The following is a 26574-nucleotide window of genomic DNA, read 5'->3' as shown; positions in this document are numbered from 1 at the left end:
CTGCAGAAGTTTATTAAATTTCTATGACTTGAGAGGACAGGGTTAGATAAGCTGTGCAAAACTATTGTCCATGGTTTTATACGTGTCCAATATTTGAATTTGCAGGGCGCTTGTTAAATTTGTGTTGGTGGTGTAATTTTATTTTTCATGTCATGGGCTTTTTCATGGCTTTGTAGTGAGGTCTTCAAAAATAAGTGCTTACATATGAGACTCAGATGCAGGTACTAATTTGACTTCCTTCTGGTATAATCAAGAGGGTAAAAACACGGTATCTAAAATACCCACAGTGTCACTTCTAGCAAATAGACACAACTATGTAATCAGCATCTGGTAACCTAAGATGGTTCCATGTAGGTAATCAACTTAATAAATAGAGGTGATAATCAAAAAGCACCGTACTTCCCCTGCCAAACTTTCTGCCAAATCCTGTCAAATAAGCAGCTTTTACTGTGTGCCAGGGAAATGATCGAATTCTGGATATATCAGATATATCTGACTTTCTGAGAACAGCTATTTCATTGTTTTCTTTGGCTATTTGTTTCTTGTTGGTATTTTGGGGGAGCGAGGGTTTAGATTTAGGTAGCAATATGTAGTAGTGTAAGTTTGTATAAGCAGTTTTGTTTAGATAAATGTTTACCCTTGGAATTATTTCAAACAGATAGAAGATGCTCATGTACAAATCCACGATCCAGAACTCCGTAAGATCCTGAACCCAACAACTGCTGACCTAAGATTTTCAGATTACTTGGTGAAGCATGTAACTGAGAACAGAGATGATGTGTTCCTTGATGGCACTGGATGGGAAGGAGGAGATGAGTGGATCAGGGCTCAGTTCAGTGCTTATCTTCATGCACTGCTTGCTGCTGTGCTGCAACCAGGTAGAACAGATACCTTGTCTAGGGATGGAGATGAGGGTGGACATGTCAAGCATTTGCTCTGTTGCTGTGTGGTCTGTCAGTGGATCTTCCTCTGCCTAAAGTTTCATTTTAGGCTGCTTTTTCAGTTGTCTTTGTCTGTCTTTGCTGTTTCTTGACAAGCTTGTCATTAATCCTTAGTTCATAGCCTTACAGACACTTATTACACTGTCTTCTTGATTTAATTGTTTTCTTCTTGATTTAATTGTTTTCTACTAAAAGTAGAAGTACCTGAAACCTGTGTATGATGAGACTGTTACGAATCTGAGTGTCTTCTAGACTGTATTGCAACCTGAAGTTAATTTTGGGAAACTATGTGGATTCAAGGAGACATGAAGTTAAGCATCTGTTTTCAGGAAGTTTTTCTGGACTGTTGCAGCTCTTTTCCCTTCTTGCCATGGTTGTAAGTGGGGATTCACATAAGTGAAAAGTGTCACCTACAGGCTTTATAAGCTTTTGTTTCCTGGAGCTCAACATTTTTTGCTTTACCTCAGAAGGAATTCTCTATGTTCCAACCTTTTGTGTGAATATAAATAAAAGAATCAGTGGCTTTTATTTGTGGAAAATGTTTAGTTTGCCCTGCACTCACCCTGTTAACTTCATTCTCATAATGATTTTTCTCTATTCACTGATTCAATTCAGATTTTGTTTTGTGGTATTTGTGAGAAAACATGGAATTGAGAACCTGATTTTAAAGTCTGAAAAATGCCAAGTTCTTGGTCTGACAAAATTAATATTTTAAGAGGATTACCAGAGTGAGATGAAATATCTGGGAACTCATACTACTTCACTGGCTGGCTGTTATTTCCTATACTCTTCAGTGTTTTAAAGGGGTCGTTGTTATGATAAGTTTATTCCACAGTATTTCCTAGTGCAGTTTTGGAGTGGATTTGGGAGTTACTAAGTTTGAGTGAGTAATAACAGTGCAGCAAGGCCCAGTGTATCTGACCAAAACCAATGCAAATGGTGTTTTGTTCTTGGTTGCTATGTGGCCATTCTCTTTCCTTTCCTGTCATTGCCCAGAGAAAAAGTCAAGAGACATATGCTCGGATTATTTTTTTCCCAGTTAAGCTCTTAGAGCTTTATAAATGAACTAAAAATAAGAAAAATAGTTTTTAGCTTTTTTTTTTCCCCTCTTGTCCTGGTATTGTATATTTTTGACACTTTAAAATAAAAATAAGCCATTTTTAGAGTACCCAGGTTTTAGTACTGGAGTTCTAATTGTTACTGACTTGATAAGAGCCTGGAAAAATGAAATTTTTCTTTGCAAGAAAAACAGTAATTGATCTTGTAATTATTACATCTCTAATGAATTTCTGCAAATTCTTGTCTTTATTTTAATTTATCAGACAATGAAAAGATTTTGTCAGACTTTGGGACAGCGTTTGTAACAGCCTGGAAAAATACCCACAACTACAGAGTATGGAATAGCAACAAGCATCCAGCTCTTGCAGAGGTAAATTCTAGGTAAGGAAACTTTTTTGTATTTACTCTAATTCTGGGCAGTGGTTTTATGAAGAAAAACATATCCAGAGTCAGGAGAGGTGAAACTTGTTCAAGTTGATTGTCCGCTGCCCCCAGCTACAGAAAGTTTGTCATTCCTTGGGAAGCGTCCTCAGATGGTTCTCCTTTTTATTACTTAATCCCACATGTACAGGGAGTAGCTGTGTCCAAGGTTGTCACTGGTGGGGATAGAGGAGAGCTGGCTGTTTTATGTGTAGTTTCCCTGAAATATTCGACAGTGCCAGGCTTGGTACCAGTGTTGGCTGTGCATGTGTTTTGTTTAGTGTTACTTTAGCATTTGTTTAGTTTTGTTTAGTATTACTGTACTGCAGGGAGTTTTGTTTGCTTTAACTTTGTCAGTTGCTGTAGTCTGAAAAAGGTTTTTCCTTAGACCTACAAAGCTCTTTTGGTCTACTTAGGAGATGTTTTTTATTTGCTCTGTGTTGCTGGAAGGAGGTGCTTTTGACTTAGTGTGAAAAGGTTGTTAATATCTCGTCCGTAAATAGAAGACATCTTACAGGTAGTTCATGAGAAATCTATTGCTGAATAGTCACTGCAACCCAGACTTCTGTGAAGTGACAGAGTAGTACATCATCTCCAAAATATTTTTAAATTTTTTTTTTTTTTGTTAAAGCACAGAGGGGAGTACAGCTAATAATTACAGATACAGATTCATCTTGAAAAAGAAATTAATGTTTTCTTGGGTTTTTCCTCCTCTTCTAGCCATCCATTCCAGGGACAGTACTCTGTATCAGATGTTAAGTTAAGATTGTCACAGTAAGTACATAGTACCTTGATTTGTATTTTTTTTAAAAGTGTGGTCAAATATCAATAACTGTATGACTGTTGCTATCATGAACTAGACAAGATAGTATTCTAATTGGCCATCTTCATGAAACTATACTCAATGTTCTCTCAAAACATCACTACATCTAAAGATGAAACATTGGCCTGAAATAAATAATAATTAAAAAAAAAAGGCTAATGCGCTATTTTGTGTTGGACTTTACATAATAGATTGATTTTTTTGCATTGCAATTATGAGGCTTTTGTACGTGTATTTTTAATTTGTCAGCTAAAGCTGTTACAACTTCTGTCAGTGATTTGACGTTAGATCTCACTATTAGGAGACAGCAACTTTTTTTTTCTTTCTAATTAGCTGTTTTTTAACACTGCTAGTACAGCATTGTTCTAAAACTCAAAGTTCACTGTATGCATACTGAGATGTGGTTCAGTTCCTTCAATTTACAAGTTACAATGAGTTTTTTGTAGTTTCTTATTGACCCAGACTCAGCTGAACTGTGAGTTGATCTCAACTGCTGCCTTTAGAATTCCAGCCTAAAATTCAGTGGTGCTTGTTTTTTCCGTAGCTGTTCAGCTCTAACTGAAGCCAGAATTCAGCCTGGGGTTTAAGCACCAGGCAAAAAGGATTCTTTTCTCACTTAGCTGTGCTGACCATAAAACAACAGTCTCTCTTCTCTCTCTTATTAATGGATGATCTTTCTACAAAGACTTAATTTGAAAGCTCTGGAGGTATCTGTAATGTTGTTCTGGTTTTGTCCCCTTATGTGAAAGGAGAGTTACTAATTCTTCTGGGTAGTGTGAGATCAATGTAAAAGGACCAGTAGTTCTTAGTGTGCTTCAAATAATAAGTATTTTTGCAACGGTGACTTTATTCTGCAGGTGGGACTTTGGTACCAGATCCTCATCAAAATTACTTGCCTTTGCAAACTGAGCCTAAACTTGGTTTTGGTGTATTCTGTTCTTTCTGCTTTTTCCATCTACATTGAAGATTTTTGGAAGTGGGAAAAGAATGTGGCCTGATGTTGAGTTTCACATTAATGAGTTTGCAAAGCCTGAAATGTGGACTTGAAAGTTACAATTTAAAACTAAATGAGATTATTTTCAAGTGATTGTACTTTTGCAGTAGAACTGATTGCTTTTGTGCTTTTCTTTCCAAATGATGATAGTGTCTGTCATTTTCTTGCATTTCTTTAACAAAAGCATGAATGTAAACTGTCCTTGATCAAAAAGTTAATCTTAGAGACAAAGACACAAAGAAAACTCTACTTAGAAAAAAAAGGACTGATCAGTTACACTTACTATTCTGTTTAAAGGTTATGTATTGGAGCTAAGAATTCCCAAAACCACTGCAAATCTGACTTTGTAATTCAGATCATAAATGCGTTTTGGTAAACGTTTAGGAGAGATTGACTGAGTATTGGAATGGGCTGCCCAGGGAGGTGGTAGAGTCCCCATCCCGGGAGGTGTTTAAGGAATGACTGGACACAGTGCTTAGTGCCATGGTTTGATTGACAGGGTGGTGTTCAGCCATGGGTCGGACTCGATCTCAAAGGTCTTTTCCAACCCGATAGAGTCTGCGAAAGGTTTGAAGTGTGCTGTATAAGAATGAACCGTTGGGTGTTTTGATTTCCTGTCCTGCTGGCAGCATCTTTTCATCCTCTGAGAAGCTTGCCAAACTGATCTCTGTGGATGAGTGCAGGAATTGGGCTTGACCATATACATGAACTATATATATGTATGCTCTGTAAATCTGTGTGTAATGACACATACTTTAACTAGTTTATTTACACCTGGGAGTAATAAGAAGTCAGTCACCTAACAGTCTTCAGTATCACTCTCTTTTTTAGCTCAGTGCAAAACAGTGAACGTGGAAAGAAGATTGGAAATGTGATGGTTTCTACCAGCCGGAATGTGGTACAAACGGGAAAAGCTGTAGGTAAGAAATCTATTTAAAATCAGTTTACATCTAAGCCAGATCCTTTTTGGAGAAGCATCCTATTTCTCAGTTGTATTTTGTTTTTGTCCAAGTGTACTTTATAACATTCACAAATCAGAGCAACATTTTGAAGGCTAAAGCTGCTGATCGAGGCCCCATATATTGTGTAATAGTGGAAAGAGAAGCAGCTAGACAAAGAAATTAGTGTACGTTCCTTTTCCAGTGTGGCCTGGAGATAAATATGGGAAGAGAGATGTTCAGGTAAGAGATCCCATGTAATTTGGTAAATACTTTGACCATACCACCATCTGCATTGAGTTATTCTCAACTTTGATATCACTTTGACTGAAACTATACAAAGCTGGTTGAGATCAGAAAAAGTCCTTGTGTCAGTTTCTGCAGATTTTGAAGCAGTCTGTAATTTTCTGGAAGTCACTTGTTGCATTTGAACAGGGCCATCATCGCGGTGTCATCTTGCAGTGTGAGATAATGGGAGTTCACTTGTTTAAGGGTCTGATAGTTGTTTGGCAGTAGCTGTGCCAAAAATTGTTTAACTTTCTCTTTTATTCTGTTGGAGTCTGTCTTTTCTTTTTGCTGTGGTGCACTCTGGCCAGGAGTGCCTTTCAGCCCAAAGTCTACCAAGCCTTCCCAGCCAAAGGACATCATAGGCCGTTTCTGCTGAGCTACTGTGTTCAAGTTCTTTGAATATTTTCTGGCACAGACTCTGGAATTGGATTTTAAATCCCAAATTGGACAACTAATTGAGTAATTTTTAAATTAAAAAAAAAATATTTCCTTGTAGCAACTCAGTAAAGATAACACTTCACTACTGATCTTTGTTTTGTATTGCAGGTCAGTCTGTTGGAGGAGCCTTCACAAGTGCAAAATCAGCTATGTCATCCTGGTTCTCCACTTTCACACAGTCAACCCAAAGCCTTGGGGACTAAATGCTGCTTTGGCAGAATGCTGCTGGCTATTTCAGGTGCAATCTTTCTCTGAGCTGTAAAAATACCACTCCAAAATGTAGGAGGGGAGATTAACTACCCAGGACCAAAATAAGGTATATGTTGCTTGCAAGCAGATGTGGAATGTCATTATTCACTTTCCCTAGAAGTATAGAAGAATGGTGTCACCATACAATGGGATGGCATTTGCAGTATATTGGTTATATTTAAAATGACTACTCTTTAAAACTGAGCCTTTATAAAGACATTAGCAAACAGGGCTTGTTACAAGCCAAATGTGTTTGACTTTAGATTTGTACATTTTCTTGGATGTTGAAGATATTTATGTAAAGTAGTTCTATTTTTCAATCCAGATAGCCAAATGTTTGTGAATTATTGTTAGAAATAAACAGAATATAAATAATAATAATTCCTCTTTTAGGCTGGATTTGAGAGAATCTCTGCAACCCTTAAAGGGTGGAACTTTCATGCTTTTACCTGCAAATTAAAATCAACAAGGTGTAGAGTAAGACTCTGGCTGACAAGGGTTTTTTTTTCCTCTATCCTCTGTATCCATGTAGAGTTGTTTGAATTAATCTGTCTCTAGATCTCTAGTGTTTCCAAATCTGTGTGACAGTTGCAAAATCAGTAGTTTTTTTCAAGTCATGCAGTAGACCTTCATATTTTTACATATATTTTAGCTGAGTTTTTCCCCTGGGATGTGAATGGGATTCCAGTTGGAGAGATCTCTTCAGGGAAAGTATTACAAAGCATTTCTCCCAAATTGGGATTGGATCACAGACAGTTTTGTGAGGTCTTGCTCTATTAGGATGTAATTACAACATTGATGTAGTTGCATACATATGAATATGAAGTACTGAACCCACCCAAAACTAGCACAGTAGCAAACTCTGCGTGTTTTGGGGCTTTTTTCCCCAGTAAAATTATGAGGACTCTTCCAAATGAAAATCAGCTATGTGGATTTTCTGTGTCGACTCAGGGAATGTGCTGTTTGAATAATTGCTTTCTTCATAAGGAAAGTAACACTAGAATTGAGAGAAACTAGAACAGCTCAGTTCATATCCTTGTGTGAAGAAATATACTAGTTTATTTGAAAAGATGTGGCATAATGCTGTATTTCCAATGTACCATGCATGTGGTGTCTTCTGTATGCAAGTGTATTGCACTTCCCACATTTCTTGGTTCCAAGGGAGATTATTTCCTGTTTTCTTGCAATGTGTGTGCCTCTCTATGCCTTCTGACATCCCCACATGTTGCTCTTAACATTTTCTACATTACATTATCAAGTGTTCCAACTTTTGTGTATCAAAAGGCTCTTAGTTTATTGCCTCATCAGTATCTGTCAGCATTTTGCCGTGTTCTTTTCTGGGGCCAAGATTTGTAGTCATGGTTATTTTTCCTGTTCCTCAAATAAAATGGAGCAGCTGTACAAGAGATAAACAAGAAGGCTTGAATGTTTTTAAGAAATTGTGTTTTAATTCCTTCTGTGCATTTATAAAGCTAATAGAAAAGACACACTTGCATCACGTTGTCACTGTCCAGCAACTCGGTTGTCAGTTTTTTTGCTTCAGTGATTTGAAAACATGGGATCTGGTTTAAAGCCTTCTTTTAATTTTTTTTCCAGGACAGACTAGATAGAATGACTGTGGAAAACCTGAAAGTAAACAGCTAGTTTGAATAGTTTGATTTGAGAAGGGCAGAAAGGCCCCTAAAGCTCTACTAATTTATTGCTTCTGACACACAAGTAAGATGTATCTATCAAACTGCAGCTATTGCTCCTGGTCTCTGTGTCTTTGTATATCTCCTAAAACTTCTGATGCTCTTTTCTGTTTTATTCCACAACTCTGTAATAGACATTTATATCTTTTCAAAGACTAGGTATTACTTTATATGCAGTGAAGTAAGACTAGAGCTGTTTATTCATGGTGTGTCTAGAGCTGTTTGATTCAGCATGCAGATAAGAAAATAACCCAAAATAATCACTTGCTTTTGTGAAATGACTAACGTATTATCTGCTGTTTGGGATTTAAGTGGTCAGGGTCCATGTTGTAATGAAGACTGAAGAAAGGTCCATAAGGGATTTAAGTACCTATAAAACTAACTTCAGCAACTTAAGGTATACCTAGGTAGATTTAGGCTTAGGAGCTCACAATGGTGAGTTCTAGAAGCCAGGCAAGTGGTTGGTATTTATGTGTACAAGCTGTAGAAGCAGGACCTTCAAGGATCCCTTTTCAATATCCTTTGTCTTTGTCACCTCCTAACCTGAGGTTTCTCTGTTGAATTCTCAGATGCTCCAAATTTATATGGCAAATTTGTTAGCTCTCGGCATTCCCCTTATTACCACAGATCCCCTCACTGGCCTAGGGGTTTTAGAAAGCTGACCTTTGTTTGTTTGTTTGTTTTCTGGTGGATTAATCTGAGGAAAGACAGAACAAGGTGCCCTCATCAGCTGCTTGTTGCTTTGTACAGTGACTCTGTTGTGATACTCCACAATTTTTCTCTTATGGCCAAGAAAAGACCAGACAGATCTTTCTCTGCAGCCTTTTTCTCACTGTCCCAGCTGTCTTTGTTGTGGAACCAAACATACAACCTGATTAAGAGTATTTTCTTTTCTTTACAAATGACAGAATAAAAAAACTTACATTACTCTTCAGTCTTTTTAAGAACTGGTACCCTGCTAGCAAGTTGGACTCAGATTTAAACTCAGATTTAAACAGTGATTAAGACTCATGGAGAGTGGGTGGAGATGAAGGGATCTTCATAATTAGTTGTCTTCATTAACATCTACGTTTGCTCTCCAACATTTGCTTAAGCTTACTTTTGGGTTGTAGGAAGGCATGCAGCCACTGAGGTTCATCTAAGCTCATGTAGTTCTCTTCTTAATTTAATGCTTGTAACCTCTTTAGTTAAATCCAATGCAAATGCAAGTTATTTTTCTCTCCTCTGTTTTAAAATTTCCAGTGCAGGCATTATTAATTATTCAGAAAGATTTAGGCAGTCGACTTCCATTTCAAAAGCCCTGACATCCGTTTCTGCACCATAAGAAACAATGGGTCCTAAGTGAATTGGTGACAGTCCCTCTAATCAGTCAGCTGTGAAGGTATTGTTACAGCTCTGTCGTGATTTGATGTTGCAAAGGTATTTCTGGCTGTCAACATGCAGCACACACTGACTTACAGGTAACACAATAGCACACCTCTCAACTTTCTGTCATCATAGGCATCAACCTCAGCTTTTCATATGAGCCAGCATTTGAGGAACTGCCTGTTGAGCAGAGATATAAGTCCCCAAAACCCCACAAGATTTAAGTATTGCTGACCTTATATTTCATTTGACTGATGTGTTCAGCATCTTTCATCAGTCATTTTCATGTCATAACCTTAATTCCTCACATCAGTTTCCTCAAATGTCACAATTTAATTAGAATTTTTAGGTCAGTGTTCTGGTACATTGCACTTGTTTGACTTTGTACTTCTGTTTTAAGCACCTTTGTAATTAAATATAATATTTTGCATAAATGAGCTTCTGATTTCCATACAAATTATTACTAAGTGAAGAAACTAATGTGGCAGTATTTAATTGTAGATGTGAAGGTGTGAATGCAGTTTTTAAACATAGAAACTATTGCTTGATAATTGAACATAAAAGTAATGTATTTGATTTTTCTTGTGCTGCTTGAAAAATAAAATACATCCAGCCTGTTAAAAGTTCTGTCTGCTCAAAAAGCTGTATTATTTTAATAAATTAATTCCACCAGAAGACATTTGCAGGCATCTGGTTTTGATATTGGTAGCTGCTTGTAATTCACTGGCAGTCTTTTTGAAATTTGTCTTCCATTTAAACTGATTATGGATGCTGCTTTTTGCAAATTTATGACAAGAGGATCCTCTAGTGAGACTTTTTATTCTCTGTGGGGTGCTGCTTGTTGTGAATTGATTGAAGTCCTCAGGAGGTCACAGACCTCTCTTACATCGATAAGAATTTCAAGTATAACTAAAATTTTGGTGTAGATTTAGCTTCAAAGTAACTTGTAGTTTCTGTGGATTGTGACATCTGGTCAAAATCAAGATGCTGTGTAAATTAATTGCTGCACATCCAGTTCTCTGCCATAGTGAGCTGTTTTAAAACTTCAGAACTTCTACTGCAGCTGTCACTGTACCTGTCTGAGAACAATTTGATAAATGGGTGCTTCCAGAAGGAGGAAACCAACTGCCTTGGGTAAGATTTAGATGTAAATTAGACAAAGGTTATGTCTAGAGAATGGTTGCAATTCCCTAAAATTTGTTAAGGTTTTTCCAACTGTGTGCAAGTAGTTGTGCAAAGACACTGAAAGATAAATTTACGTTGTGTTTTTTATGCACTGCAATTCCACTTTCTTGCAGGTGTTTGGTTTTCATTAAAAAGGGCAACGTGGAGAGTATTCATTAAAGGGAGAAACACTACATTATTGTGTTATGATTAAAGATGTATGACAAATTGCTTCATGGTGTTCTGAGTCTTTAATGCTGTATTAGAGAAGGGACTGACTTAAAAAGCAGGCACAGAGCTTTACTTGTGTGATGTTTCTGGTCTTGACCCCATTCCTTAACAACCATCAGAAGCAGTGTTTGGATTCATTAAAAAATATGGAAATGGATCTCTTCTGTCAGTTAAATAGTGACCCTTACTCAGATTACCTTATTCCCTGTAAAATGACATCATGTGTGCATAACGTGTGTGCATCTGTACACAGGTGACTTAATCTCAGTTGGGATGGAACTTGGAAGTCTAGCTGTCTTGAGTCAAAATTGTTTAATCCATACATTGCTCCTCTTGTAATAATACCTCAAAATCAACTAATAAAGTAAGGTTTTTTGTTTTTTTTTTTATTCTCCACCTGAATTTATTGACTAATATTGATGAAAGCACAGTTACTGTTGGCTGTAACAGTAGCAGAGAACAAACAAGAAAAGAAGATTTTGTAGGTGAATCCAGATCACCAATAATGTGGCACTGCTTTCTGGAGCATAATCAAGCAAGAATGTTTAGATTAAAGGAAGAACAGATATTTGAAGTGAAGGCAGATGTACAGCTATCATCTTGTCTTAAAAATAATATGGGAATTAACATCACTTGCATACTGTATGAAATAGATGGGAAATACTGGAGAAAGGAACTCAGTTGATTTCTCATCTCTGAAGAAATGCACACAGAAACAGTGGAGAATTTACAAGTCCAGGCATACCAGAAAGTGGCAAAAAATAACACTGAGCTTAACATACTGCCTGATATGACCTGTGGTTACTGGCTTTGGCGCTGTGAATAATTTGTGTGTATATGGATTTTGCCATGTGCCAAAGAGCTGGCTGAAGCATATGTCAGCTCTTAAATTTTGGAAATTGTTTCGTGGTTTTTTTCTCTTCAGAAAAAACATGTGTTCAGCATTAAATAAGCTAGCTGTGCTTCTTGGGCTTTCCAAGTAAAATCTCGGTGTTGAGATTTATCTTGATGTTTAGCACAGGACCGGAATAGTCTGTAAGGTCTACATGACATCACTGCCTTTTATTGTTAGTTTATTTTATTGCCCTGTTTACTGGCTCTTTAGTCCTATTAATGCAGTAGAGGGTCCGTGTGTATCCAGCGCAGTTCCCTGGTTGAGAAGATGAAGTCAGATAATGCTCCAGGTGCCCAAACTTCAGCACTTCAGTAGTGGCATGTGTACAATGCCTAAACTCTTCCTTTGCTGAAACAGGGTGCCTGGTGTCACAAGTTAGACCAGGCCCCAGAAGAGCTGTGTGGTTTACAGGAGCTGGGCAGAAAAGCTCACACACAGATACTTCTCTTTCACCTTCATGCCTCTTCCTTCTTCCATGTCAAAGGCTCTGTGGCTCAGTACTGACCCAGGTCTTGCTCTAACCTCCTGGTTCAGGCTGTTCACTGACCTCTTCCATACTGGAACCTGGGAGGTGTGTGAAGATGTGCAGATGCCATATAGGCTGGCTCCTGGCACCAGGAGCCATCCCTGCATTTTGTGGAGTCTGCTGATACTCCTCCTCTGGGTTTATAGGCTCTGTAAGAACTCTGCCTTGCTGAACTGTACTCATGAGAAATGTTGTAGGGAGGAGGTGTTTTAAATACTTCTGAAAGTGGAACTAAACACAATTTTGTGTGGCTAATGTTAAGCATGAAGTGGAAAGAAACTGGTTTTAAGAGTGAGCCTGCCTCATTTATAGCTCCTTTCATGTAGAGATCCAGAGCCAAAGCCAGAAAGCAACTTGAACGTAGCTGGAAATGGGAAACAAAGGAGGAAAAACACTAGTCTGGCTAATAAGTTCAGTGGTCTGCAGGTTTGTCCTTGGGTGTCCCTTAGCTGTACTGCAGTGTGGCAGGTGCTTGTGCATCTTAACAGAGGCATTGAGAAGTGAAATAAACACTGTGAAAAATGGTAGTGCCTTAAATCTTAAAAATAACATTTAGAATGTTATCAAATTATTTTGCCCCCAAACTTAACTATCTGTCTGATCCTGTTCTCTGTAAATCTTGGCACAATTCACTGTCCCAGGTCTGATCGTTTACAACAAAAATTAAACTTGCAATTATGTATGTATTTAAACAACGGCAAAAAATGATTGAATGCATTAAAAATTAGCAGAGGCCAGATCATTTTTTTTATTACTTTAGGTAAGGGAAACTGAAACTCTGTAGGACTGACTTAAATTAGCTTTACCAGAAAAGAGGTAAACTTTATTGCAAATGTAGCAGAGCTTGAGGACCTGAGTTGATTCACTGAAACTCGTATGTAAATGTACTTCAAAGCCAAGTACAGGCTGAATAGGCTAAGATTAGGCTGAAGCTTTGTAGTAAGACACTAGTCAGATCTCCATGAAGGCTTTAATCATATTTGCTCTATTTATGAAATGAGAACTGCATTTTTTTCAGCTATTGTCTTTGTTTCTGCAAAAGTCTAATTCTACCACTAGTGACCACTTCCAGGCAGATGACAAGGCTTTGCCTGCACAGTTTCTTTCTTGAATTACGCAAGGAAAGAATTTAGACTGGAGAATAGCATTTACCAGCTCTTTTCCTTTGGGGATGAATAGTGGCTCAGCAACTAGTTGTGTAAGTAAACTATGTCTTTAGCAGTCACTGGAGAACTGTTCACCACTTGACTAGTCTTGTCTTTAAATGCCTTATTATTAATAGCAAATATATTTTAAATAAGGTACTATATAATCTTGGGCCACATAAAATACAAAACATACAGGTAACATACAGAAAAAAATATTAAAAATGTAGATGAGCAGGAAGTCACATAGACTGTCTGTATTTCAAAAGATGCTCCTAAATGGATAAAATCAAGTTCTTCTAGGTTCTGTGAGGCAACTGTGACTTAGAGCCACTGCAATTTAGTATTTCCTATTTAGTAATTCTTATTTTCTATTCGAATTCACCCCTTTTTTGTTTGTTTTTCCTTCTGTAAGAAACTACACATAAGATTTTAAACTCAAGTCAAAAGTTCTCAGTAACAGAACGAGCCCACTCTGCTCCTTCATTAGCTATAGATCACCTGCACTTAAAACACCAAAGCCTTTCCTAAAGCCTAATGGAGCCTGGTAACTGTAGAGTGAAGTGAGAACCAGCCATAGAACTGAGCAGCCAATCCAGGCTGAATTACTTGGATACAGCTCATGTTTTTGCCTGAGGTATGTGATATTCCAAACTGCATTATAAAGGAGTATCTCTTTCTTTATATGTATGCTCCCTTGCACAGGCTTGCAACATGAACGCAGTATAAACAGATCTATCAGCAGGAGCTCCTGAGTCACCACACACCTCTTACCTAAAAAAATGTGGGTGTTAAAAAAAAAGTTTATGTAATGGTAAATGCAAACATGTTATGTCACCTTCATTAAAAAAAAAATTGGTAGCTTGCCCTTGTTACTCTGAGTCCCATAAATCCTCACATGGCACAAAATGCCAAAGCACCCAGAGAACAGTTTCATATAAGGGAGCTTTCTTATCTAAAGTCCCTTTTCTAGTCAAAACCTTTAATAATTGTACAAGACAAAACTTTGTAAAGCCCCTTGGGACCTAGCCCAAACAATATATAGGTGTTGTCTTCATTGAAGGCTGCAGCTGTGTTTACTGCACTAAGAAACAATTAAGGAAAAGCCAGCAACAGTCTGGACAATGGAGTAAATAAATTTGCTCTTGAAGACTGAAAGTAGGTCTGCTATCTTCTGAAATTACAGAAAGCATTCCTCCTTAATGCCTGCTGTTCTTTGCTTTCAGTAGGGCAGAATTGGTGCCATGAGTGCAGAAGTGCTGATTTACAAAAATGGTAGCAGGGGATTCCAGTCCTATGTAATCCTCAGTTTGACTTCAATAGCTAATTTCCAGCTTTTGCTGAGTAGTAGTGAGTACCGTCAACTTAACATACTCGTCTCCAAGCTTTTCTCAGCTTAACTATTTCTAGCTGCCTTCAATAAGCTACTTGCTACAAGTGTGCATGTGGTGGGAGGGTGGCATAGCTCTATTTCAACCAAAAAGCACACTCAGGCAGTTGGATTCAGTCTTTTTTAATAAATTAACGTCATTCAAAATACAGTGCCAGAACATGATGCAGCTGAACATGCTAGTAAGGTTTGTCATGAAGCACCTGTGTTCATGTTAGGTTGGCGGCACCCCGCTACTGCTAGTGGTTCCTGGGATTAATGCCAGAGCAGCACTAGGCATCTGCTCTCCTGCACACACAGCACAGGATATTCCTGAAGTTTGCTTCCCCCCCCAAAGTAAAAAACCTGACAGCTAAGGGATATCTATACACAATCACACTACAGTAATGCTTGTTATTAAATTAACAGAAAATAAAGACCTGGTTAATCCACACTAAAACTTTGTTTTACAATGGAAAAATACATCAGCAGCAGGAAGTAATATACATGAGCCAATGTTACTGTAATACAGAATGTGGAGGCATTTACTGATTAAAGCCCCACATAGACCCGCACTATGAGGGCTGGCAAATCCTATTGCAAGCCCAGCAACTTAAGTCCACACCTGGTAATCTACCAGCTGCTTGGAAGACCTGTATTCTAAATAGACAGGTATAAGTTAGTGAAAATAGAATACATGCACCTCATCATACAGCTTGACTGAACCTGCAGTCATTTTGCCCAGCATGTTACCATACAACGGAAGATCTACCCTTCCTACCACAGGTAGATCCATGGGATTTGTTTCTTTTTCTTTTAATGGCATTACTATACCAACATAGATATTAGTATTTAGTAAGTGCAGCACAGTTCTTTAATTAGGCCACACTGACAATTATTTAACTAGCACTTAAGTAGAATATCCAGAAGTAGTTAAAATGTAACTGGAAGATACTTTGAAAAGAGTTGTGACATCATCCTAGAAACAATAACTACTTTTTTTCTGAAGCTAATTTTCCTGAACCGAGACTTTATAGAACTAGAATTAATTCTTTAGACAAGTCAGATGCTTAAGCTCATGATATACATATATTTTTCTCAATTATCAGATAATAGTATTTGAGATTATGGAAGCGTATCTGCTCATTTCACTAATTCACACTGAATGGCGGCAAGTGTTAGGTAGGGCATAAAAATACAACTCATGAAAGACAGCTCTGAGATTTCCATCCCCAGACCTGTTCTTTCACAGCCATTTATTTCTTTTATCATTTTGTAACTGAGCACAAACTCAGTTGTGCAGTCTAATTTGGGAGCTATACAGGTGGTAAAGTAACCATCTCCCCATCCAGCTCAAATTCATCAGCTCCATCTGGTGAGAAGAGATACGTTGGAGGTTTCCACGGGGACTCTTCAAGGCAAGATGGATACAGCTTTCCTACAGTGCACCGGAAGTCTTTCCCTAAGTCCCACAGCACACGTTCTGATATGTGCTGCCTCAGGAACCAGCGGTCAAGTTCCAGGTCATACTGATAGGTGGCATACTTGGCTCTCTCATTCATGTGGGTCTCCCGTATAAAGACACATAAGGAATTAGAGATGACAACAGCCCTAACACACGGGTCGGAATAGCGCTTGGCAGGGATATTGGCTGCCATCCTCCATTCGTTTTTATTCACATCATAGATCTCCACTGTTACAGAAGAGCCATCCACAGTACTGCTGGGGAGCCTTATACCAGAATTGCTGGCAATGTGCAGTCCTCCGATATAGAATATCTTATCGCCGAAAGCAGCAGCTGAAGCGAAACATCTGCTTGTTTGTCGCATCGCCATCTCCACCCAGGCATCTGAGCGGGGGAAGTAGCAGTACATCAGGTTGTGTGCCATGACGTAGATGCAGTTGTGAACTGCCACGGCCGTGCTCCACTGCCACGCGCAGGGCAGGGGGCTGACCATGGTCCACTCATCCTTCTCGGTGTCGTACCTCTCCACAGTCCTCCTGTTGAGCTCCCCGCCAACGCTGTCTCCCCCGATTGCATAGATGTATCCTTCACAGCACACCAGGGACGGCTTGATGCGCACAAAGAGCATCGGCGTCTTGGGGAACCAAGTGTTCTGCTGCGCATCAAACCAGTAAAAGCAATTCACAGTTCTGAAGGCAGCCTGGAGTTTGCTGCTTTTACTGTGATTGGTTTTTGTGTTCTTCAGAGGAACCTGCCCACCTGCTATATAGATGTCATTATCAGGAGTTACAAGCGTCCCAACCTTATGCAAGTCAGCAGGAGGGTTGCAGAGTTTGTAAACTTTCTCTGCCTGTGGGCTGTAACAGACAGAAGAGTAAAGACTACCAGGGTTTTCAGCAGCAGCTTCAATGAATATCATCATCTCCTCTTTTGTCATGCCAAGTCTGGGCTTGAAAAATTTGGGCATCGATTTGTACAGTCCTTGCACCACCACTGATTTATCATTAGGTGGCAAGCCTTGAAACCAGGCTCTCTGTGTTACTTCTGAAAGTGCATCGATCCGGATTTGGCTGAGAACAGAGGACAAATACTGCGAGCGTGATTCCGTGTTGTACTCCAGCCATAACATAGCAGCCTCACGCACTGTCTCCTCCTTTTCCACGTTTAAATTGTCACTGCTTAAAATATCTATCAGTAGATCATGTGACAGTTGCATGAAAGCCTCCTGGTGGTACACAGCTGTGAACTTGTGCTCCACCATTCTTTTAGCACTCTGTTTTAACTCTTCACAGCTGAAGAGATCAGCAAAACTTAATAGACGCACACAATTTTCTGCATTAATTTTTTTGATTAAGTATTCTCTACATCGTTGTAACACATCATCTACCTGTAATGCAAAGAAAAACACGAAGTATTACACATACAATCTATGCTTTCATGTAGCACCAGCACATAAAAGTACCTGCATCTGGTGTTGAACAACACAGTTCAGGCCTGGAATACTACACATACACAAAAATACAGCAGTGACTCACTCAACTGCTTCATACAGATCAAGTACACAACGTGATTATGTCTGCTGGCAAAACTAATTTTCTAAATGTTAGAAGTGCACTGGTTTTCTTCCAACCTTCCAAAGTGACTGTCATGCAAGGAGTGATGGCTACATGAAGCAAATTTGGCAAGCAACTGCTGTCTATACTGAGTGAACTGAACAAAAGTATGTTGAAGTGACTAAAGAGGAAGGGTCTTTTAAAAAGGTAAAGAATAAAACAGTTCAGGGATTAGAAGCTGTTATTTCATCCTCTAAACATTCCTACCTGTAAGAAGCAGGCAGTTTCATAGAGCTGCTCTACTGTGCTGTCACTTATTGCCAGGTTACCCGTGTATGCATAAGTGATGATGATCTGCAGAGTGGCTGCATCCACATTCCTCAGGTGTACATGTGTTTGTTTGCTCTCGCTCAGCCCACTCATGAACATTGCTCTGAGGAGAAACACACATATTAAGACAAGGATCAGCAGTGAGTAAAGTAATCTTAAACAGTCACCTGTAAGCCTTTGGTGATTACACTCCTAAAGGTGAACAGTCCTTTTGCTGGCCTGTTTACAGGTGTTTAGTATTTACCTTAGGCTAACATTTGCTATTTAAGATAAAACATTTGAACAGAACAAAAGTACCATCAGTGCCTTCTGCAGAAATTCTTTATATTCTTGCAAGCTCTTCTGTGTTAATCAGCAGAGGGCTCTAATGATTTTGGAGCTTTAATGATGCAATTTAAATCTTTTTCTATGATAGGTGGTAAGAGGGAAGAAACATCCTCCAGAAAATACCACTGAAACACACACAGCTAGATTTTAGATTCTAAGACAAAAGCAGATTTATGTCATGGACTGAGCTAAGTCATATCAAAAAGGATGCTCCTCTGGGAGGAGAAGAAATGGAGCACGGACTAGCACTCTATGAATTATTTCTTATATACCATTCATCATAACATGCAGTAAACTTCAAATATGCAGGCAAAAATCAACAGAAAAAACTATCAGATGTAGTCTGGGAAAAAAAAAGAGCAAATATTTCCATTACATCTTCCTGCAAAAGACTAGAAAGGCAATTCAAAACATGGTTATTGTTTCCTTAATGCTTTACAAACCTCTTGCCCATTCTGGTATTTTAATTGTTACGCAGTTAAGAATGAACTGGAATCTGGTACTATAAGCCATGTACTTGTCAACTTGCTTAAAATAGGGGACATTGGTTTCAAGAGCTTTATACTGATTCAGGTTTGGTATTTATGGTTGTGCTAAAAATTCAGTTCAAGGCTCTTTATATTTATTTGGGCTTTTTACTTAGGAAACCAGGCATGAGTGAAGTTAGAAGGGACAGTGGGTGCACCTTTTAGTCCTGCTTATGGCTGCAGAGGCGAAGGGGACATGGAGATACACTCCCTAAGTAAAGCCATTCCAGAAAGCATCTGATACAAAGACAGTATCCCATCCCCATTTCTCTGTCTTCTTCTAAGCTCCTTAACTCAGGGCAACTTGCATTTTAGGATCACTGACTAAGTGAGTATCAACTTGCTGTGCAGTGATTTAAAGGTAAGCAAGAGGGTACAAGAGGGTGGGTACAGAGACTCCTCTCCACAGAAAGACTGGCTCTTGCTCACACGCTGCTGAGCAGCCTGTGCTAGAGCAGGGCTGCACATCCTTCAGACACAAAGATGGAAGGTAAGCTGGCTGCAATCACACACAATGGCTGGATCACACTGAAAGATGCTTTGCTTTTCTCCCCCCTCCTTCAGGGCTATCAATTTTTCATAATAAAGCTAAATTTAGGAAGCTGAGCATCTTTTTGTAAACCAAAGTAGACAAGAAAAACAGAACATGACAAAACCACAAGTTTGATACTTCTTTTAACCAGTGCCAAAACATCATTTCATAAATAATAAACAAACACATATGAATAAGAGATTTGACTGCACATTCTGATGCAGCACACTGGGTGGACTCATGACAGCTTTCCAACCTTATGATTAACCACCCACATTAAATCTGGCCATATTTCCAGTGGCTGTTATTTTACAAATTGTTGGAACTATGTCATCTGCACAGGGCCAATGGTAATAATTATTATCTAGTGATCACACAATACTTGTTGCTAAAAATTGGACCAGATTCATCTGAGATGAAAAAATAAACACACAACCCAGCAGGGACAAAAAATTCTGTGAAAGTAATAAATTAATCCTTATACAGTTTTCTACAAGAAAGGAGACAAACTACAGAAAACATTTCAGATGTGTTCTGCATAGTGAGCCTATCTCAGGAAAAGCAAATTTGTAAACCTTCCTGTGATTAAACAGGAAAGAAAAGTTATAATCCCTCCACAATGCATCAGGAAGGTAAAACATGCATGGTTGTCACCGACTAGTTTTAAGCTTCAAAATTCCTTCCAGACAGGCAGATTAATTATACTATGTTGCCAACAAAAAATGATTAATCACTGCAGAAAATTCATGGTGCCTCATCATCCAGGTCTTACTATAAAAGTATTTGCAAAAAGTGGTAGCACTCAACGTATCTTATTAATAAAAATGTTTTAAAAGACCAAAGCAGGACATTTGGAAAACAAGAGCTGCTGAACTAAAAATTTCAACCGTATCTTGGAGGGGGCATGAAACAAAAAAAAGAACCCAAACCACACACAGAAAAACTCCTCTTGCATTGCCACAACACTCAAGCAAGGGAAGAGTTTCTGGCTTTGCTGAGCAGAGAAAACCAGATGATACAGAAAAGAAAGCCATGAACTTGCACAGCAATCCCTACTTTTAGCAGATGCTTCTACTAAGAAACTACAGTTAAACATGACAATGAAATTCCTGTAGCCAAGTCTCAGTAATCTCTTGTTATCCTACCTTGGGAAATAAAATCAGATTAAGTATTTTAAAGATTAAGTGTGAAGAATAAGAAGTTTACTAATTATTCAGACTCAATTAACTCCCTAAAGCAAATGAACCATCACGAGTGTGGTTTTTTTCCCCCCACACTTACTGTATAAACTACAATAACTATCTAGAGTAAGTCCCAGGATGCTAGAAATTTTATTTTACTCTGTGTTGGAAAGTAAGGATATTTAGGTTTTTTATTTACTTCACTGATCTTTAAGTCTCTGTAACACACTGTTAATCAATTACTATTACACTCAAAACCAGGTACCACAGATTTTATAGCATTTGAATACTTACCTGAAATATGAACTGCACGTTGCAAGAACCATCTTATGGCAGGGAAATTCAGTGCCCTCAACAATCAACACTATGTCAGTTAGCAACTGCTGTTCATAAAAGAATTTTAACTGCTCCAGCAAGGATACAGCATACTCTGTATTTATCTGCCTCTCGTCCTGGGTAGACATGACTGTATTCCATTAATATTTCCAGGACCAGAGAGAAAAGTCAAGATCTCTTCACCAAAAAAAGGTCAGTTGAGTGTTTCTGAAGTAGCCAGGAAAGAAATGGCAGGAGGTCTGTAGCCTTCAGAAGTGATACTGATAAAAACGGCAGTGTTATCTTGAGCTGCTGAATCAATGTTTGAGACTTTGACCTCCTATTAGGTCATCATGCTTTGACTTGATGTCCCAATCTGTTCAGAGACTTTCAAGAGTGTCTGCAGAGCTCCCGTTGAGATCTATGACGCAGCAAATGAATGAGCAAAAGTGAAGTCTGAGGTAGATTTTGTGGTAACATCTCGTGATCAAGGGCTGCACTTGACTGACTGAAAGCAGGAAAATAAAATTAATTTACATATTAGCACATTTTGAAAAACCTTTCATAGTTACCCCTTAGAAGTAATTCTCTAATAAACATTTCTAAATTAGTACTTCATTACTTGCAATAAAACCTTTCTGAGAAAAATATTTAAACAACAAAGGTATCAAAGAGAAATGAAAAGCAGAGGAGTTTGTACATTAATTCTCATATGACCTGGACTTACAAATTAAAATAATTTATTTTGTCAACACAGCTACTAAGGCTGGAGAGTTAAAACATTCAGACTTCATTCCTCCTCAAAGAATTACCCAGATTTCCCATTGAGTACACCTGTGAATTTCATTCAACCATTGATAAGATAGCCACTTTTTTTCCATTTCTATATTAAACAGCAATTTTTTCTCCTTCTTTGTTTTTGTCTACCTAAAGCTTATCAATACCAGGCCACTAAAAATATAAATGCAGTAATTCCAACATTCCATCACTTTCCAACTAAACTCTCAACATCATCATCAGCCTGTTTATTTCACCTTTGGCATTCTAGTAGAGATAAAGCAGAACTAGCCTAAGTAATAAAAAAAAAACCACCCCCCCCCCAAAAAAACCCCTAAAAGTCTATATTTCCAACGCTTATCAAATTCATCTGCTCCATGCAGAAGGGCTTCACCTATTAATATTTCACATTCCCTTTTTTTTCCTTCTGAGTAATTTCCATACAGCTAGGTAAGCTTCACTGCTGCAGATGGGAGAGAAGCAAAACAAGGAAATAATAGAAGCAAAGGGATGCTGGAACAGCAGGGCTTAAAACACCTACAGTGGCTACCAAGGCCTATTATCTTGTTTGGACATTTCTCCTCCTCTTAAAAATGGGGTCAGGTTTTATTTCACCTTCCACATGAACACAAAAACCTAATTAAGAATGGGATAGTTGTGACAGTAAAATTAACATGATAATGGGCACCAGAGTACCACAGCTATCAAATGCTTCCAGATTTATTTAATCGTGACTGTTCTTCTGCATCCCAAAACTGAGGAATAACCAGAACATGTTTGTCTTATGTCTGAGATACCGCTATCACTACAGTTCATGATGAACAGAGAATGCAGAAACACTTGCGTGAAATGACATTCCTTAAATTCCACACAAAAATACAAGATTTAGTGTAAGACAAAGGCTGTAGAAATACCTGCCAGCCACATCGAAGATCTACTATTTCAACACAGCCCTGCCTGTAAGACAATTCAGAAGCAGCTGTCTTTCAACATTCACTCACTTGAAACAGATATGCTTAATTAATGCCACTTTAATTACTACTAATTTAGTGTCCCTGATCTTTTTCTTTTCCAATGATAAATATACACAAACAGGAATTTCAAACTCTTAGTTTTCCCTGGTTGTTTAACTGGAAAAGAGTTCAAAAAGTCAAACCCAATGCTCACTGTTGAGGTGAAGGCAGTTTTAAGGAAAACAGAAAAGGCTTCAATACTTGGGGGAACGAGTAGATACTACTGTGTGCTACAACAACAGATACTAGCACAAGTCTCCACTGAAGACCTTCAAGTTTCAGGTAACCTCTGAAGTCACTAAACCATAAATATATCAAGGATATAGAGATACTGCTCCATCTAAAGCAATGACCTTCTGCCTCAGGTCACAGCTTCTTTCCACCAAGTTAGTGTGCATCCCGTCTCTGCGCCACTACCCACTCTCCCAGTACTCTGAGAACAGCTCACCATGCAACCCAATCCACTGACAGATTTTGCACTGAACTTTAAACGGCTACAAAGACACACAGACTTCCTAAGTGCGTTAGGCCCACAGAAATAAATAGCTTGTGGCTCTGCTGGTATCCTGAGTCTCTCTACAGCATTGTTTTTCCTGGCTTAGGAGTAAAGTTTCAAGAACAATACAAGCCGGTGGATTAAGCTCTGTTTGGGCAGAGCATCAGTAATACTAAGCTTTAGCAAAAGAACTCACTGATACCCTAACTTCCTTTTCTGATGTAATTGTAAAGAATATTTCTTCAGAAACAGGAGAAAAAGAAGAAAATTAATATGCACTGGGTTCAGTCATTAGGTACCAGAACAAGTCAAGGATGCCATGAAAAAATTGATATACACCTGCTAGTGAGATTAAAGACATTTTTGGCAGCTAACTGCTGACAGTCAATAACTGAAAAAGCAGACCTGTTCAGCAGAAGACAAGTTGAAACTGTGAAATTAATTACCCAGCTCAGGCACTACCAGTACTTGGTTACTAGGAGGGATATTCTGGGTTACAAACCAAGCAGTTTCAAACTTATCATACTAGGTAATAGCAAGGGGGAATGTGAGTACTAAAACTGATTAGAATCAATTATGTAAATTGACACTCCTAGCCAATAGATCTCAAAGATAAGAAAGAAAGGAAGAAAAAAAAGGAGTTGGAAGCTCTAGATTTTTGAGTAATGTATCAAATTTGCATCCTTGGCAGTGAGAAAGAAATAGGTAATTGATGAAGCAGTTCCAGACTTGGAAGTTCTCCTCTCTTCTAAAGCCATCAAAGGTGTCTTTGATAGTACTGTAGTCCAGAAAACTGAGGACATCAAGGAGATTCTAATAAGGCAACAATGTGAAATTTCACTAAAAACAAGGACAGATTTGGTCCTACAATGTTATGTTGAAAATGATTATTCACTTGGAAACTACTACTATTTTCCATACATATTATGCTTAGGAGGTGAGTTACAACTTTGAGGTAGGTGAGCTTCTGAAACTACACAGAAGCTAGTGACTAGAAGTGTCAGACTCCATGCTAACAACATGTTTGGTCACAATGCACTCCTGTTTTTCTGCTCCTAAAGGAAGTTATACACTAAAGGAAATACCTGCTCAGAAAGAAAATTAGCACATGATAAACCAACATCTTAAATTGGCAACTGGACTTGCACACTGAGCACATGTAGTTTCTATCCCAAGGGTGTTTCTGTTTTGTGGGAAGACTTGATCTGTGTTGGAAAATTAACCTTTGAAAAAAAGTGGGCCATGGATGTCTCCAGTAAGATCCAGCCACGTATCCCGTATATACAATTTTTTTTCTCTGAATTCTAGTACATTAATGAAGCTAGTCTGTTTTATTTAACAACTTAAATCCCAGTTTAAAAGTATGTGTCATTTTCTTAAATATTCACTATATGACACTTAACTATAAATTCAAACATTTCTACATTAAGAAATTAATTAATCATTAACATGGCTTAATTAGTTGTAAGTTGGTTCCTGAAAGGTTAAATCTTATAATGGATATCATACTCATGCATATAAAATTTATTCTCAAAGCACAACAATCACTAAACTAAGAAAGAGAAATTTTAGGATTTGCACCAATTCTGATCTGTTTCATAATCACATGACCAAAACAAAAAAGCCTGCTTCAGGAAAGAAAAAAAACAACAACAACCATCTGTCTAAAATGTAGTCAGAAAATACTAAATAAGCAGCAACATCTTTTCTTCCTCTTTGGTCTGTTCCTGAGAGATGCCACTTACACATCTTTGAGTATAAAGGGCCCTTTCTACTCAACACACAAAAACAATTAGGAAAAAGGTGTGACACCTATACTCAAATCATGAGACTACCTGATGTATGCATCAGAGGACATTAAATACTAAAAATTACCTATTCCTCCAGATACATTTCTGAGAAACTGAACTACATTGAGTGTGCATTTTAATAATCTCTTAAATACATAATCTGAACGAAATTCAGCCCTAGGTGTGCTCACAACAGCACACGGCCTTTCAGGCCCACTATGATCACACAGTAGATATACACGATATAGAAAAGCCCAAGCTGGGGCTTTGCAATAAAACCTCTAAAAATGCACATACTAAGTACAGCACAAATACATTTCAAAATCGTAATTAAAGTTACTTCAAAAGCACCAGGTATTTATCCCGTTCATAGCAGAAATAATGGTAAAAGCTGGAAAAATTTTAGGTATGCAGATGTACTAACTTCAAAGCTATACCATGTGTTTATTTAGTCCAGAAAAGCTTATTAAGAGTTATGTGACTCTTCAAAGCCACATATGACCACAGAAGCCCACCCTCGGTCACTGCAGGTACCCATAGTGAATATATGCACACAATTAGATCGATCAGGAGGGAACGTAGGGGCAGCTACAAGGAACGGCAATGCCACTACACTGCTGCTCTCCTCCAAGACTTCACGGTGTGTGTCGCTCCGAGCGCTGCCAACACAAACACCGAGGTTTCACACATCCCCACCTGCTCAGCCCAAGAGCAGCCCCACTGCCCCCCTATCCCCCATCACAGCCCCGCGGTCGCAGCCCCCTCCCGCCTGCGGGACGCGGCGATGTGGGACTAGGGGCGAGGAAACACATTTCTTCCCTCTCCCCGATGCTCAGGTGCGCCGTCCCGTCCCTTCACCGCCTTAATCCCTTTCCTGCTTCCCCCAGAAGAAAGGGAAGGCACCTTCCCGCTCCTCCAGCACCGCCGCACTCGGGGCTTAGGGACGATCCCGATAGTCTCTCCTGCTCCTCCCGGGTCTGCCGGGAGCCGGCGCTGCCCGAGGGCGCGGAGACGGCCCCCGCTGCCACCTCCAGCGGTGCCCGGCGGGCCCGGGGCCGCGGCCGCCGTGCGGGAGCGGCCGCGGCGGGAGGGGGCGGGCGGGAGCCGCGCCCGCCCGGGCGGGGGGAGCCGCTGCCGCAGAGCCCCCGCGGGCCCCCCCGGGACCGAGGCCCCCTCAGGGCGGCCGCTCCCCCCGCGGGGACGGGAAAGGGCCCGGGGACCGCGGCGCGGCGGGACGTGAGCGCGGGAGCGCCGCCACCACCGCCATCCTTCCTCCTCCCACCCCTCCTCTCCGGACAAACCTCCGACCGCCGCTTCCTCTTGTGCCTCGCCGTCCCGACCGCGGGCGGCTGGGGGGAAACGGTGGGGGAGGAGGAGGATGCGGCGGCGGATCCGGTCTCTCTCCCAGGCTGCGGAGGCGGCGGCGGCTCCCGGGCGCGCAGGCGCTGCTGCTGTTACCGCCGCCCCCCCCCCACCTCTTCCTCCCCCTCCTCCTCCTCCTCACCCGCCCGTCGTTACGGAGCGCCGCGCCCGCCCCGTGTGCGCATGCTCGGCGCGAGGCGCGGCGGCGCGGGGGGGCGGCCAGGCCCGCCCCCGGTTTCCTGTTCCTTCTCCCGCCCGCGAGCGCCCCCTGCCCGCGCGCCCCGGCAGCGGCGCCTCCCGCGGCATGGAGCGGGACCCCCGCGCCCTCTGCTGGGAGGAGCGACCCACAGAGGCACTGAACCCATCGGCT

The 26574-nt window shown here is 39.8% G+C and overlaps 2 protein-coding genes across 3 annotated transcripts in view; one reads left to right on the top strand and one right to left on the bottom strand.

The window, feature by feature from the left end:
* The window catches only part of AVL9 (AVL9 cell migration associated), a 41742-nt gene extending 31140 nt beyond the window's left edge, over positions 1-10602 (top strand). The window contains exons 12-16 of the mRNA XM_032105503.1: positions 659-878; positions 2264-2381; positions 3141-3194; positions 5069-5157; positions 6010-10602. Coding sequence (XP_031961394.1) covers positions 659-878; positions 2264-2381; positions 3141-3194; positions 5069-5157; positions 6010-6104 — 576 coding nt within the window. The 3' untranslated portion in view covers positions 6105-10602. The remainder of the gene's footprint in view (positions 1-658; positions 879-2263; positions 2382-3140; positions 3195-5068; positions 5158-6009) is intronic.
* A 4062-nt stretch (positions 10603-14664) lies between these two features.
* KBTBD2 (kelch repeat and BTB domain containing 2) lies at positions 14665-26303 on the bottom strand. 2 transcript variants are annotated; one of them, XM_032105516.1, is made up of 4 exons: positions 26144-26303; positions 20746-21274; positions 17822-17987; positions 14665-17388 (listed from the first exon to the last, which is right to left on the bottom strand). In XM_032105516.1, exons 2-4 carry the CDS (start codon positions 20913-20915, stop codon positions 15853-15855), a joined length of 1872 nt encoding a protein of 623 aa, XP_031961407.1. In that variant the 5' UTR covers positions 20916-21274; positions 26144-26303; the 3' UTR covers positions 14665-15852. The 2 variants fall into 2 exon arrangements, with proteins under 2 accessions (XP_031961407.1, XP_031961416.1); XM_032105525.1 differs by lacking the exon at positions 26144-26303 and adding an exon at positions 25746-25838.
* Positions 26304-26574: the final 271 nt, after the last annotated feature.

This window comes from Corvus moneduloides, chromosome 1 (assembly GCF_009650955.1).
Source record: "Corvus moneduloides isolate bCorMon1 chromosome 1, bCorMon1.pri, whole genome shotgun sequence".
In the NCBI taxonomy this organism is placed as follows: Eukaryota; Metazoa; Chordata; class Aves; order Passeriformes; family Corvidae; genus Corvus; species Corvus moneduloides.
This window is presented reverse-complemented; position numbering and strand designations above follow the sequence as displayed.